Source organism: Psittacula echo (assembly GCF_963264785.1).
Source record: "Psittacula echo genome assembly, chromosome: 4".
Lineage (NCBI taxonomy): Eukaryota > Metazoa > Chordata > Aves > Psittaciformes > Psittacidae > Psittacula > Psittacula echo.
In genome coordinates, this window is record NC_137738.1 from 113,885,793 (window position 1) to 113,898,318 (window position 12,526).

General features: G+C 41.9%; 1 protein-coding gene across 1 annotated transcript in view; it reads left to right on the forward strand.

The window, feature by feature from the left end:
- Positions 1-403: 403 nt before the first annotated feature.
- KIF16B (kinesin family member 16B) overlaps positions 404-12,526 on the forward strand; it is a gene marked incomplete at its 5' end in the record, with an annotated part of 139,758 nt that continues 127,635 nt past the window's right edge. The window contains one exon of the mRNA XM_080615968.1: positions 404-450. Coding sequence (XP_080472094.1) covers positions 404-450 — 47 coding nt within the window. The remainder of the gene's footprint in view (positions 451-12,526) is intronic.

Here is a 12,526-nt window from a genome sequence, read left to right on the forward strand (position 1 = left end):
ACCACCGCACCCCTCCTCCCGAAGGCCCCTCGCTCCCGGCCTTCCTCTTCTTCTTCCTCCTCCTCCTCCTCCTCCTCCTCCTCCTTCCCCGCCCCACCCGGCGCGGCCGAGGGCGGGTGTCATGGCCGGGAGGAGCAACGCCTTGCGACCTTGTTTGTCCCTGCACTGCCCCCATAGCCGCCCGCCGGCGCAAGCCGCTGCGGGGGGCGGGCGGTGGTTGCCGTAGCGACATGGCCTAGGCCGAAGGGAGGGAGCCGGCCTGCGCTCGGCCCCGGCGGGCGGGGCGCGGGTCGGCGGCGAGGGCCAGGCCGGGCGGGACGGGCCGGGGCGGGGCGAGGCGAGGCCGGACCGGCGGCGGCGGCTGGAGCAGGTGCGGGCCCGCGTGGCCCGGCAGGGATGAGCCATGGCTTCGGTGAAGGTGGCCGTGCGAGTGCGGCCCATGAACCGCAGGTGAGTGCGGCCCGGGCAGCGCCGTGTCCTACCTGCGCGGGCGGTGACAGCCCTTGCATTGGGGCAGGTTCACGGGGAGCTCCGCCTGGACCTCAGGAGCTTCTCGGCGCTCCGGTGAGCGGCTCTGCGCGGAGGAGCGCTGCCGGCATTGCCGCTGCGCCCGGCGGGCTCGGGAGTAGCGGCCCCCCTGTTGTGCTGGGAGGCTCGTCTGGGACGGTCAGTGTGCCCTAGTCTGGGTCATGGGTTTGACTGAGCCCTTTATGATGACGGAAAGGTTGTTTTGGTGAAGATAGGAAGCTGCTGAGGGGCGAGGGCCTGGCACGGGTGTGCAGCCGGCTTCTGAATGTGAAAGCAAGCTGCTTCGTCTAGAAACTGCAACCCCTTCTGCCTGCTTGGAACAGAGAGGTTGTTATCGAGTTCGTTTTCAACACCGACGTTTGTGGAGGAGTCTTATGATAAAGGTTATTAGTAGGCAACCTCGAAGTATAAAAGAAGCAGTCTGCCTCATTTACTGTAGTGACAGAAGTTTATCACCCACCTCCTGAGCTGGGTCCGGGAATTAAACACTGCTTTCTTTGGTGAAAGAAGTGCATAATATGCACGATAGAGTTGATTTTTGATGATATCGTTTAAGAACCATATGCTAGGAAACGATCAGGTTCTCCTGGCAGTGATCCGACTTCTTTTGTTCTGGAATGACATAGCTAGTTAAAAAGAAAAGTGTTTTAAAAGCATCGACAGCCAATCAGGCTCCCACTGTTCCTTTCACTTGGTCTGATACAGGTATATTAAAAGTAATTAGCCAGGTTCTGAAGTCAGTCAATCGATGTCTTGTTTTCAGTGTGTGTGGGGAAACAAGCCTTACGAAAATAAAGTTGATGAAGGTAGGAAGGGGAAAATCTCGCAGGTTGGTTTCAAGTGGTTCAGGCAGTTTGATGGAGTCAAGCGGTTAGAGGTCAGTGTTGGTGAATAATCTCATCACACCCTCCTGCTTCCTCATGCTCCTGCCCCTGAGTTTAACCAGATAGTTCTTATACATTTTTAAACTTATTCCATACAAACACTTGATTTTTCCTTCTCTGACAGCACGTAGCATAGGTCTTCCAAGTATTGGTAAGACTTGGTATTTGTAGTGTTTTGATAGTATGGAGAAGTTTTTGTTTGTGGATTAGAACTGTGATCTGCTGAGACAGAAGAGTGAGGGAAATGGAAAGCAGATGGCAGAGGAGAAAAGGGCTGGTGGTTGTGATAGACAGTGGAAACACCAACTGATAAAGTGTGAGTTAAAGTGTGTGAATGTCATGGTGAAAATATATCACAGACAGGGACTCTATACCTTGAGCCTATATTGCACACGGGAGAATAACTTGGATGGAGCTGGATCAGCGCATACCTAGAAAATTATGGAAATTGTGATGTGATGGAAAAGAGGGAGCCAAAGACCAGGGCAGGCGGAGGCCTGGCGTGGTCATAGTGATAAAGAAATGGTCTTTAACAGTGAGTAGCTGTGTATAAACCTACTCTGAAAACTAGTAATCATCTGGCTGTGGAAATAAGCAACTTGTGTAGAGCCTTCCAATTGAAGTTGTTAAAACCTTGCAGTTTATGGGATGGTGCTTGATTATAAAATATCATCAGGAAGCTGGATTCAGTGTTATGGGAAGTTGCTTCCAAGTCTTGATCTTTTTCAGAGGTGTGGCTGCTGTTTGGTGTGGTATCGGTACTGCAGTCCGGGAGCAGTGCTGGGGTCAGTGGTGCTCCTCTCCTTCAGTCAGTGCTAGACTCATGTGCTGTGTAGTGTAAAACATCTTAACGTCTTCATCTTAAAGATCCTAAGCTTTAGAGGATTCAAGAGCTTTTCCTATTGCAATAGTGAAGGTATGGGGAACCAAAGGCCAGGAGCAATAATCATATTTTGACTGTATCAGTTTGCCTTGTACATAGTGTAGTGTGAGGCGTTCCTGCCCCTGGCAGGGGGTTGGAACTAGATGATCTTATGGTCCTTTCCAACCCTAACCATTCTACGATTCTCTATCTTCTCTCAGCCATGCTTTCTTCCTCTTCATGGATCACTGCAGCATTTTACAGAGGAAAGGTCTTCCTTTCCAAGGAATTTTCCAATTTAGGTGTTTGCTCTGCAGCTCTTGTTTTCAAAATCCTTAACATGATCCTGTATAGAATTAAACTTAATTTTGTGTGTCTCTCTAAATTAGCTTTGGTTTGTTCAAAGCTTAATCATATAACGCAGCTTATTCCATGAGTCATTTTTAATTAGAGAAGTCAGAGTTAATGAATGGTTATTGGTAAGACTCCTGCATTATAGAGCAGTTGCACCGTGTGGTGTCATAGCCCTGCTAATTGTGTAATAAGTCATGAACATGGATCTTGGAATGAATCATGTGATAGGGAGGGGGTTGTTGTTTAAGGATTACTTGCTGTTCCATTGCTTGGGTGACAAACTTTAGTCTTTTTTTTTCCTGCTGTGATATATTTTTAGTCTTCTTGTGCTCTGACTTGACTTGGAAGGAATCTTTCATTTTGGTGCTGTTGTCAAAGCCCTTGACCATTCTTCTTAAAGTAGTTAACATCCCAAATTGTGTTACACAGAGGTTGCACTAGAGGTGTTTGACTGTATCTCTGGATAACATAACAGAAGTTATGTCTGATTGCTTTACAGTTATGCTTTGAAACCAGTCATGAGCATGAACTGGTGGTGAGGCACTGGAATGGGTTGCCCAGGGAGGTTGTGAATGCTCCATCCTTGGCGGTGTTCAAGGCCAGGTTGGATGAGGCCTTGGGTGGCATGGTTTAGTGTGGGTTGTCCCTGCCCATGGCAGGGGGATTGGAACTAGATGATCTCAAGGTCCTTTCCAACCCTAACTATTCTATGATTCTATGAACTTAGAAAGTTCAGTTACTTAGCGAGTCTCCATCTATCCTTTGGTTTCCCTCATTCAATGCTGAATTGCAATGACAGCCTTTCAGTCTGTGCTTATGGTTTAATGTTTCTATAAAGCGACTAAAAACCTGCCAGCTGACAGAAGACTGTGTTTTCTTCATTGAGTATTGATCTGCAGAGAGGTGAGGTTGGGTGGTTGATGTATTTTGCTTGGGCAAGTTAATGGTTTTGGTCACCATTACTTCTAAGGTTCATTTTCCAAAACAGTCACTAGAAGCGTTCATTTGTTGTCTTATCATTTGGAGAACTTGGCTGGAGAATCCCATATCTGGTCCCACAAAATGCAGTTTCTCATCAAGATCCCATCATTCCTCAGCATGGTCATTTCCTGGGCAAAATAATGGGATTATAGAGAAGTGCAATCAGCTTTGAGGCGCTTTCCTGATCACTTACTGAATAGATGACTTCAGGTTACTGGTTACTAGTCACTGTCTTCTGTATAGCATGAGATATTTGGGTTCCTGTTAGGCCTAACCCGGTTTTGGCTCTCTGGTTTTTGCACTGCATCTGCACCGTTCAAATAAATACGTTGGTTTTTGTTCATCTGTTCAGAGTCTTAAGAAGAATGAGGGAGTAATTTTTTCATCTATTTTATGTCATGTTTTCTCTGCATGAAAACTAGAATTCAATTAGTGTTCAGGAAAAGCATTTTTATACTTGTTTTGTCAGTTAGATAAAAGCATCTAATGTATGCTAAATAAGAAAAAATGTTTTGATATTTAATAAAGGAAACATTAACTCGATTCTTTCAGATACTATCGCTAATTCTTGTGCCCCTCCATTTCTTACATCGGATTGCTCTGTTCTACTTGACTTTTAATTCATGAAGTAATAAAGGAAAACAAGCTTTTTCTGATTTTTTTTTAACCTTTTTAAATTTGTTTTTTGCATTTGCATAAGCTAATTATTGTATTTAACTGGTTGAACAAATGCTGTGCTGTCCTCACCTGCAGAGGATGCAGCTGGCATCAGAATGTGAGTTTGCACTGCAGTAAATTCTCATTCCCTGTGCTTATCCAGTGCTGTCTCTGGTTTTAAGTGTTTATTTAAATGAGCTGTGTAGACTTTCCCATAGCTCTGTTCTCATTTCCAATAAAATGAAACAGAAATTCCAATTTGGTTTAAGTTTTAAGTGATCAGTTTTTAACTCTGTGTGCACACACTCCTTAGATTCACTCTTCAAACAGAAGTGACTGATGGGGCTGGCAGAAACTTGTGTCTGTGGCTGTAGTGCTCTATGTGGTTACGCAGTTATTCACAGTTACCACGTAAGGATTAACAGCTTTTATGTTTGATAGTGGGGAGACAGAGGAAAATATGTTTTATTGCTTAGACGAGGCTTTTGTGTGACTCTGGGATTTGTTTGGATTAAAAGCCATGCCAGTGCTTTAATCCACAAATACATTCTGTGTGATTATTCATTAGATTGGTTTTACGTTAATACGCCTCTCAGTTATGCTTGTAAGTCTAAGTAACTCCTCTGCGTGCAGAGCTGGTGTCAGAGGACCTTAGGGAAATTTAGGACCAACATTACATGATTTTCAAAAATAACTGCTTGCACAATCCAGGCCTCAGTATCAATAGCAGAGTTTTCAACAGCTCAAATTAATACAGTGATGCAAAGGACGGGGATATAAAATAAGCTGTTTCATTTTACAAGGAACATGTGACTAGATTGTTTTTGTAGCAGCAGAAAGAGATAAACAAGTAAACAGTAAAGAGCCAGCTGGAGTCTTCATTTCCATTCAGGATGTTTACAAGTGATTTAGGTAGGGGCTTACTGGGACTATAAAACTTATAATTAACTATCCATGCTTTTTTGAATTGACAGGAGAAGCGAAAGACATATGTGGAGATTATATTATGGAATTTCTGATGCAGGGAAGAGGGGAATGAATTGGTGGCTCATGATGAATTGCTGTGTCTAAAATATAGATTACTGTGTATATTTTTCGTTTGCATGAATTTATGGAGTGTTTTCACAGAATATGTATAACATCAGGGTAACACAGGTAGAGTAAGAAAAGATGCAGTGATTACAAGCAAGGACACCTGTAGTTAAATCTCATATTTGTCTCTGAAGTACATGATGGAATTTTTGTGGCATCTGTTTCTGAGCACTGATTGTTGATTGTTGCTTTTAAGCGGCATCCAGGGTGATAGCAGAAAGATAACTCAGAGCTTAAATACAGCCAAGTGTTGCAATACTGTCACTTTCTCAACACAGTACCAATGAGGATGAGCCGTTTATTAGCAAGCTGAGTTTGCTATTTCTTATGTTAACTGTTTGAACTTACTATTTTCATAATAGTGCTTATTATTTGCTTTATAATCAATACAATTTCCTTATGAAAAGAAGTTGAAAGACCTGTAAGGATAGGTGAGGCTCTGATGTGCCAGAGGTGAGCATACCTCTCTCTTGCCTCTGCCTTTATCTGTGGGTGAGTCTGAATCCAATAAAAATCTACTTTGATGCTGGGTTGGTGAGATGAGCTAACTGTTCTGAATGTGACTTTTTCACCTTGCCATATTTTGTGTGCAAAACTTTGAACTTTTTGAACTTTTTGAAGTGTTTAGAGCAGATACACCTCTCTCCCTGGAAACAAGCTATGTGTATATATATATATATATACACACATATATGTACATGTATATATATATAAGAACCTTCATACGTTCATCAGTGTGTTAGCATTGGATCAGACCATGAAGGTGTAGGCTCTGATCTGAATTCTTGGATTGTATAAAGTTGATACTAAGAGAACTTGAAGTCTGACATTGAAAGTGTTTTTAGTTATGTAAGGTGCACTAAGAAATGATTTTATTTTCTATCTCTCACATCTATTCAAAAGGAGCAAACAGTAGAAAGAGTTTTTATTCTACAATATGGTCATGCACACCTTCTCAGGACAGGCCCTTTAGTATAGGCAGGACCAGAGGAGTGAGCATCAGCATGAGGATGCACGCACTACCTCTCTTTAAAAATCACTGCCTTTTACCTAACCTGAATGAGGATGTGCTTTAACAGATGGATTATAGTTGACAGTGGCTTGGTGATACCCAGTGGGTATGGCCAGGTTCTTGCGTGGGCTGATTCACTCATTTGGCCTTGGCAGCACAGTGAGGCTGCCAGACGTGAGAGAGCATGCTCGCTTGTTCAGTTGTGAGAAAGAAGTGTAGTATCTGATCTGTGTTTCCCTGTAGGTAAAATGAAGTTATTGTTGTATGGCTACGTGTTTAAGGTGTAGGACTTTGAGAGAGAAGACGGGAGAGGTGGATGGGCCGCATGCCTGTGCCTGTTCTAAAGGAGCTGTTCTTGACCAGCATGAAGGAGGGATCTGCCTGTTAAACGTAGCAATGTGTGTTCTGTGAGCACGGGTACCAACAATAAATTGTGACATAAACATTTGTAAGTATGTAAAAATACCCTCAAAAATCTCAGTGATGGTAGGTATGGCTCATGTTGTAGTTCTGAAGTAAGGATGCAATTGAGCTAGCAGTGTTTGCTAGGAAACATAGCTGCTATGTATTGTGTGGTCCTCTAAATGATATCTACATGGATCATATATTTAAGAAAGGGATGTAGTAAGCTATGTTACAAGGCTGCAAGTAGACCATTTAAAAACTAAGGCTGGAGAGCCTGCTGCTGAAGCAAATGAAGTAGAAGTGACAGCTTGCTCACAGCAGAGCATTGACTCAAACTTGTAACGAATGGGAAAGGAAAATAAAACAGAGAAAAGCCTTGCAGCCTTACAGAAAAGTCTTGGCTGTCAGTGGCAAGAATAAATAAGATGGGATGTAAGTCTTATAATCAGTATAGTAGCATGGGAGATGGTTGGGTTTTAAGTTTTTTTTGGCATAAGGGTCATGAGTGGTAGATAAATAGTCCTGGCCTGGTTATGTAGAAGATGGTTATGGAGAAGATGCAGCAGCCATGAGGTGAGGGTGAAAAAAGTTGTTTTACTCAGTACTTTAAGAAGAACATTGCAAATGTAAAGCAGAACAGTTGCTTTCATGAAGAGCTTAAGTTGCAGATGGTCTAGCTATGTGTTTCTTAAGGGGTGGCAAAATGCAATATTGGACGGCTGTGTTAAGGAGTGGCGTCTAATGTGAGTATGGCCTTTGCTAAAATGAGAAGTTAAAGCCGAATAGAGAAGCCAACACCAAGGCTGATGGTTGGCTGGCAATTTGGATGCCACAGTTCAGGATGTTCTAGAAAAACTTGTTGTACTCTCCTTAGGCTTTTCCACAATAGCAAATGTCAGTAGCGCTGAAGCAACTGAAACTTCGGGGTACAAGCAGTAGAGCACTCTCAGGTGGCTTGTTTCTCCTGAGTTTCACACCTGTCCTAAAGTATGTGGTCTTTGGACATCAGTGGCTTGTTTTTCTCCTCTTGTTATGCCCTTTTTGCTTTGTGGTTAATCTTTGCAATTTTTCTGCTTAAAAGTGATGAATTTGAACTTTAAAGTGTGCTACAATCACAGTGCTGTTCTTGTTCACAAATACATTGTTGAGCCGAACACTGGAGCTGCAGTTTGTGTTTCCTCCATCAAGCCCCTTAGTCAGTATCTTGTAAAGTTATGTTTCTGTAACCTCATTATCTGAATTATGTTGGAAAAGATCAAGAAAAATTATGGGAATCATTGATTAAAAAAATACATGTGTACTCTGTGTTGCAACTACTGGAATAGATTAGGAGATGCAAATGTTGAAATATTTGTAGGGCTTAAATGCTGAAAAGAGGAATTAAATATTTAGTTATTGCTCCTTCATAATATCTTAGAAGTAATGGGATGAAGCTTATAATGAATCAGCTTAAACAGTATCTAAGGAATTACTAGAAATGAGATAGTGCAGGTTGTGGAAAAGTCTTCCCCAGGGAAATGAAAACCCAGGCAGTTGGGAAGAGCTAATGTGCTTGAAGAAGAAACTCATTACAGGAAACAATCTGGCTTGAGTGGGAAGGTGAGACCAGGTCTGGGTGAGTTTTAAGTAGCTCCTACACTTGTGGTTCTACCTCTGACTTCCTCTGTTGTGGTTTTTGCACAGCTTTATACACAGGAAATAGAATAAACAGGGTATGCAGCAGGATCTTGCCATTTTCATGTACCAAGCAAGGTGTAACAGGGAGGGAGAGTCCCAACAGCTTTATCCTTGTCTTGATGAGCAGCAAATCTTGGAGCAGGCTTGACTGCTGCAGAAGGAGCTCTAAGAAGTTTCAGCAAAATACTGGGTTAACTGAAGAGTTAATGGGTGGGACTAACAGAGATCAGGAAGGCCACATATAGCTTCAGTTTACATGTGCTTATTTTTCTGTCCTTTTTAGTGCTTTCATGCAAATGCTTCAGAAGTTTTTCAGGCCTGTGGGATCTGCCACAATCACTACCTTGTTTTGTCTGTCCCCCTCCCTAGCATTGAAGAACAAAGACCTTCCAGTGCTAGTGGGGCCGGAGCACAGTGGCAGTGTGGGTATGTGTGAGGCAACGTAATTAAACTGGCCTCATTTACAGTTTCTAATCCCCCAAACTTTGCAGTCTTAAGCATTTAGACTTAAAACCCTAGTTTTCGAATAGTGTTTCCTAGTTCTTTTATTTCAGTATTATCAAATACATTGCCAGGTTACCTTGGCATGTTATATCACGAAAATGATGAACAATAAAATACTTTCAAACTCAGCTTTTTGTTGAGAGCTCCCAGAAACCAGCAGAGAAAAAAGGAATGAGTTTCTTTGTATAGTAGCTTTCCTGCTGAAATGATGTGAGAGGAAGGTGAGTCTGTTGGTTTCTCAGGCTTTGTTTATTTGAAATTAAGACCAGTTTTGAAATAAATGGGATTAGCACTCAGCTGCTTTAACCTAACTGAGCTCTTAGAGTTGAAGACTCTTAAAAGTCTGAGTATCTGAAAGCAGGTATTGTTGGCAAGAACAGCTGACTGAATTGAAGAGCAAAGTCCTCTGTTTTGCAGTAGCTAGGAATACAAAGCCAGGGTTATTTATTGAGAGAGGGTTTTTCAGAGTTATCTAACAGAAAAAGGGTGTACATGGCGCTCAGCATCTTAATTGCTGATGGGCAGAAGCGCCTATTGTTGAAGACTCAGACACTTCAAATAGTGCCATTATGAAGACTCTTCTCCAAAGAGTTTATATTGTAAATAAAAAGTAATAGAGAGGTAAAGAAACTTGGAGTGCACGCATCATTTTTTTCTGTATACTTATACATTTGAAAGATATTTGTACTTAGATAACTGAGGTAATTTGTTGTTCAGTCCAGATGGCTCCTATATGTATCAATAGAGGAAGAGAATGACAGAACAGCAGCCTTATGAGGGTCTAATAGATCTGTGAGGTCAGGCACGATTTTTTTTCCCCTGCATTTCTAATTTTGAGTACCTCGTGCCCCAAAAGACAAGGGGAACTGCAGGTAAAGAGTGCAATTTCTTTGAATTGTACTTTGCTGTACACAGCATGTTAAGTCAATGCTATCTTTATGACTTGCGATAGCAGGAGTAAAAGAACAGATCAGAAGAAACAAGATATTAAAGTACATGTGAAGTGAAATCCAGGAGTCTTAGGGAAGCTTTATAGTGTCATGATAGTTACAGCAACATTCGAGGCTGTAATTCAAATCAACTTGGTCATATCTGAAGCTATATTTTGTGTTGCTTCTGCCAAAGATGGGCATTTGCCACATTGTCTTAAAAGCCGATATCAGAAATGTGTAAGAGGGGGATCACATATAAGTATCTTAAAACTTAGCTATGCAGGACAAGCTCCTATTGGTAAGACCATTACTGAGTCTGGTTCAATGCTCCATCTATGCAGGTGAAGCAGAAAAGTCTCTGTTGACGTGGTCTGCTCCCTGAAGAGTAAGTATTTTTCAGGTTATTATGCATGGATGATACAGTAGCTTTCTAAAGTTAACTGTTGCTGAGGAGTTAAAGATTGTCTCAGGTGGCTGCCCACCAAGCCTGACCTGAGTTGTTGGGAGGTGAAGTCTACCTATAATATTGTTAAAGATGCAAATTTAAAAAGCAGGTCAAGTACATGATTTAATGTAGTGACCAGTCTGTATGTGTTACCATGGGTGTGCATAGTTTCTCCTCTGCAAAAGCTAGATGTCATTTGACAGAAGGTAGTACAAGGACACCCGTGTTTATTTTCCAGCAGACCCTTACTGCTGTAGATTAAACTCCTGCCTTTCAGTATTGTAGGTAAAGGCATTTAATCTAGGTTGTCCTTCATACAAGAACTGAGATGTGTGTGCTAGTATATAAATTTAGGGAATATTTCTGATGAGATGTACAAGATTTCCCCTGTTTCTGCATTCTCTGTCGCTGGATTTATTATTATGGTTTCAGCTGCACTGTGAAGAAAGCCCTGGGAGTAGCAGAATCTCCCATTTAACTGTTGCCATATTTTGCTGGTATGACAAAAGGAGATGTGAGTATCATTATAAGTCTGCATTAGCAAATTATTAAGATAACGTTTATCACAGAAAACCTTATTCCCACACAAAAATGTGCTTTACAGCACAACTCTCCCTTAAAGTACCAATTATGTGCACAGTTTCTTTCTCAGACACAGTCACAGTCGTATCCAAAGAAAGCTGTTTCTTTTCTCTTCAGTCCCCAGGAGTTTTTTATGCTGTTTTCTTGTCTGTTTTCTTGAAGTGAAACTTGAGAGGTGGCATAGCCCGTCTGTCAGCCAGTCCGGTCTCATCTGCAGCTTTGAATCTGTTGGCCGATGTCAGCCAGGTTTGACAGCTTGTAGGGGCCTCGATGATAATGAAGATGTTGTTCAGAGAAATGGGTGGCTGTAAAAGAGCCTGCAGAGCTCCCCTGGGAGAGGGGGAGGCTGCAGCCCTTACCAGCTATCAGAGGATCCACGTAGGAACCTTCCCTCAAACCGAGACTGAAGGACATCTGATTGCAGTTGTGCTGCTTGATTTACAATGTGTGGTTGTTAACTTTCAGACTAATTAGTGTGAACATGGCTTCAGTCATTTATTTATAGGCTTGTAGCTGTATCAGTCAACAGCATGGAGTCACTCTGAGCTCAGGATATGCTGGGCTGTCACCCTGCTGTGCGGACAACTGTGATTTTTATACAGTGTGATCATGTAATACAAGTGACTCAAACCACAGTGGAGTCTCAGAACCTTGTGTTTAAATTGGATTGTTTGACTTGTTTTAGGTCTCAGCCAACGTTATATTGAGACTGCTTGTTATTGGTGTTTATGGAAAAAATTAACCTGAAGGGTAATGAATATGTTTTACATACAAACCACCAGATTTATGTTTTTAACTGCACCTAGATATGGAATCACATTTTAAAATAGTGTACTTTATACAAAATGAATTGATAAGCACTGAAGAAGTTAAAAAACAAACCCCAAAGCACAAAACTGGAGAAAAACCTTTGGATAGGAAAGAGAATTTGTGTGATATTTCACATTGCACCAACTTTACTTTTCCTGTTGTTACAGAAAGTAACAAAGAATTTCTTGTGTAGGAGGGTTTTTGTTTAACTTCCTAAAGCATATGTTTGAACTGAGTGTTCTGCTTTCAAGAGTTACTCGGATAAAGGAGGTGTCCCTGGTCAATGGGACATCAGGGCAAAGGTACAGTTAGTATGTTACCAAGCTACAAGAAAACACCAAGTTCCTTCTGTGACACACTTTGTGCTTATTTTTCAGTTAAATCTACCTTGAATTCTCCTGGTCATTAAGCAACCCTCATGCTTTCATTTTGTGACCCCAGAAATACACCTGGGTAGTGAACAAGCAGAGTGATAAAACAGGAAATCTGTAACATTGTGCTTAAGATGTGAACAAAAGGAGTAACAGGCACTTTGCTGAAAAGAAAAGCCATTGAGCATGGTTGAGTTGCTTTTACAAGTGCTCAAGCTATGTTTTTGAGTAGCTGAAAAGCAAAATCACACATCTGCTCTTCAGTATAATCCTTTTCCAATAGAAGTTCCATTAGATGTCTACAGTGAAGTGAATTTCCAAGAGTATATTTTACAGACCCATTTTCTGCTTTGACGCAGAGGTGCTCTGCAGGCAGTTCAGGTAGTGCCTGCGTCCTTGTCTGTGCATCCTGGGAGGTTTGCTGAAGTGG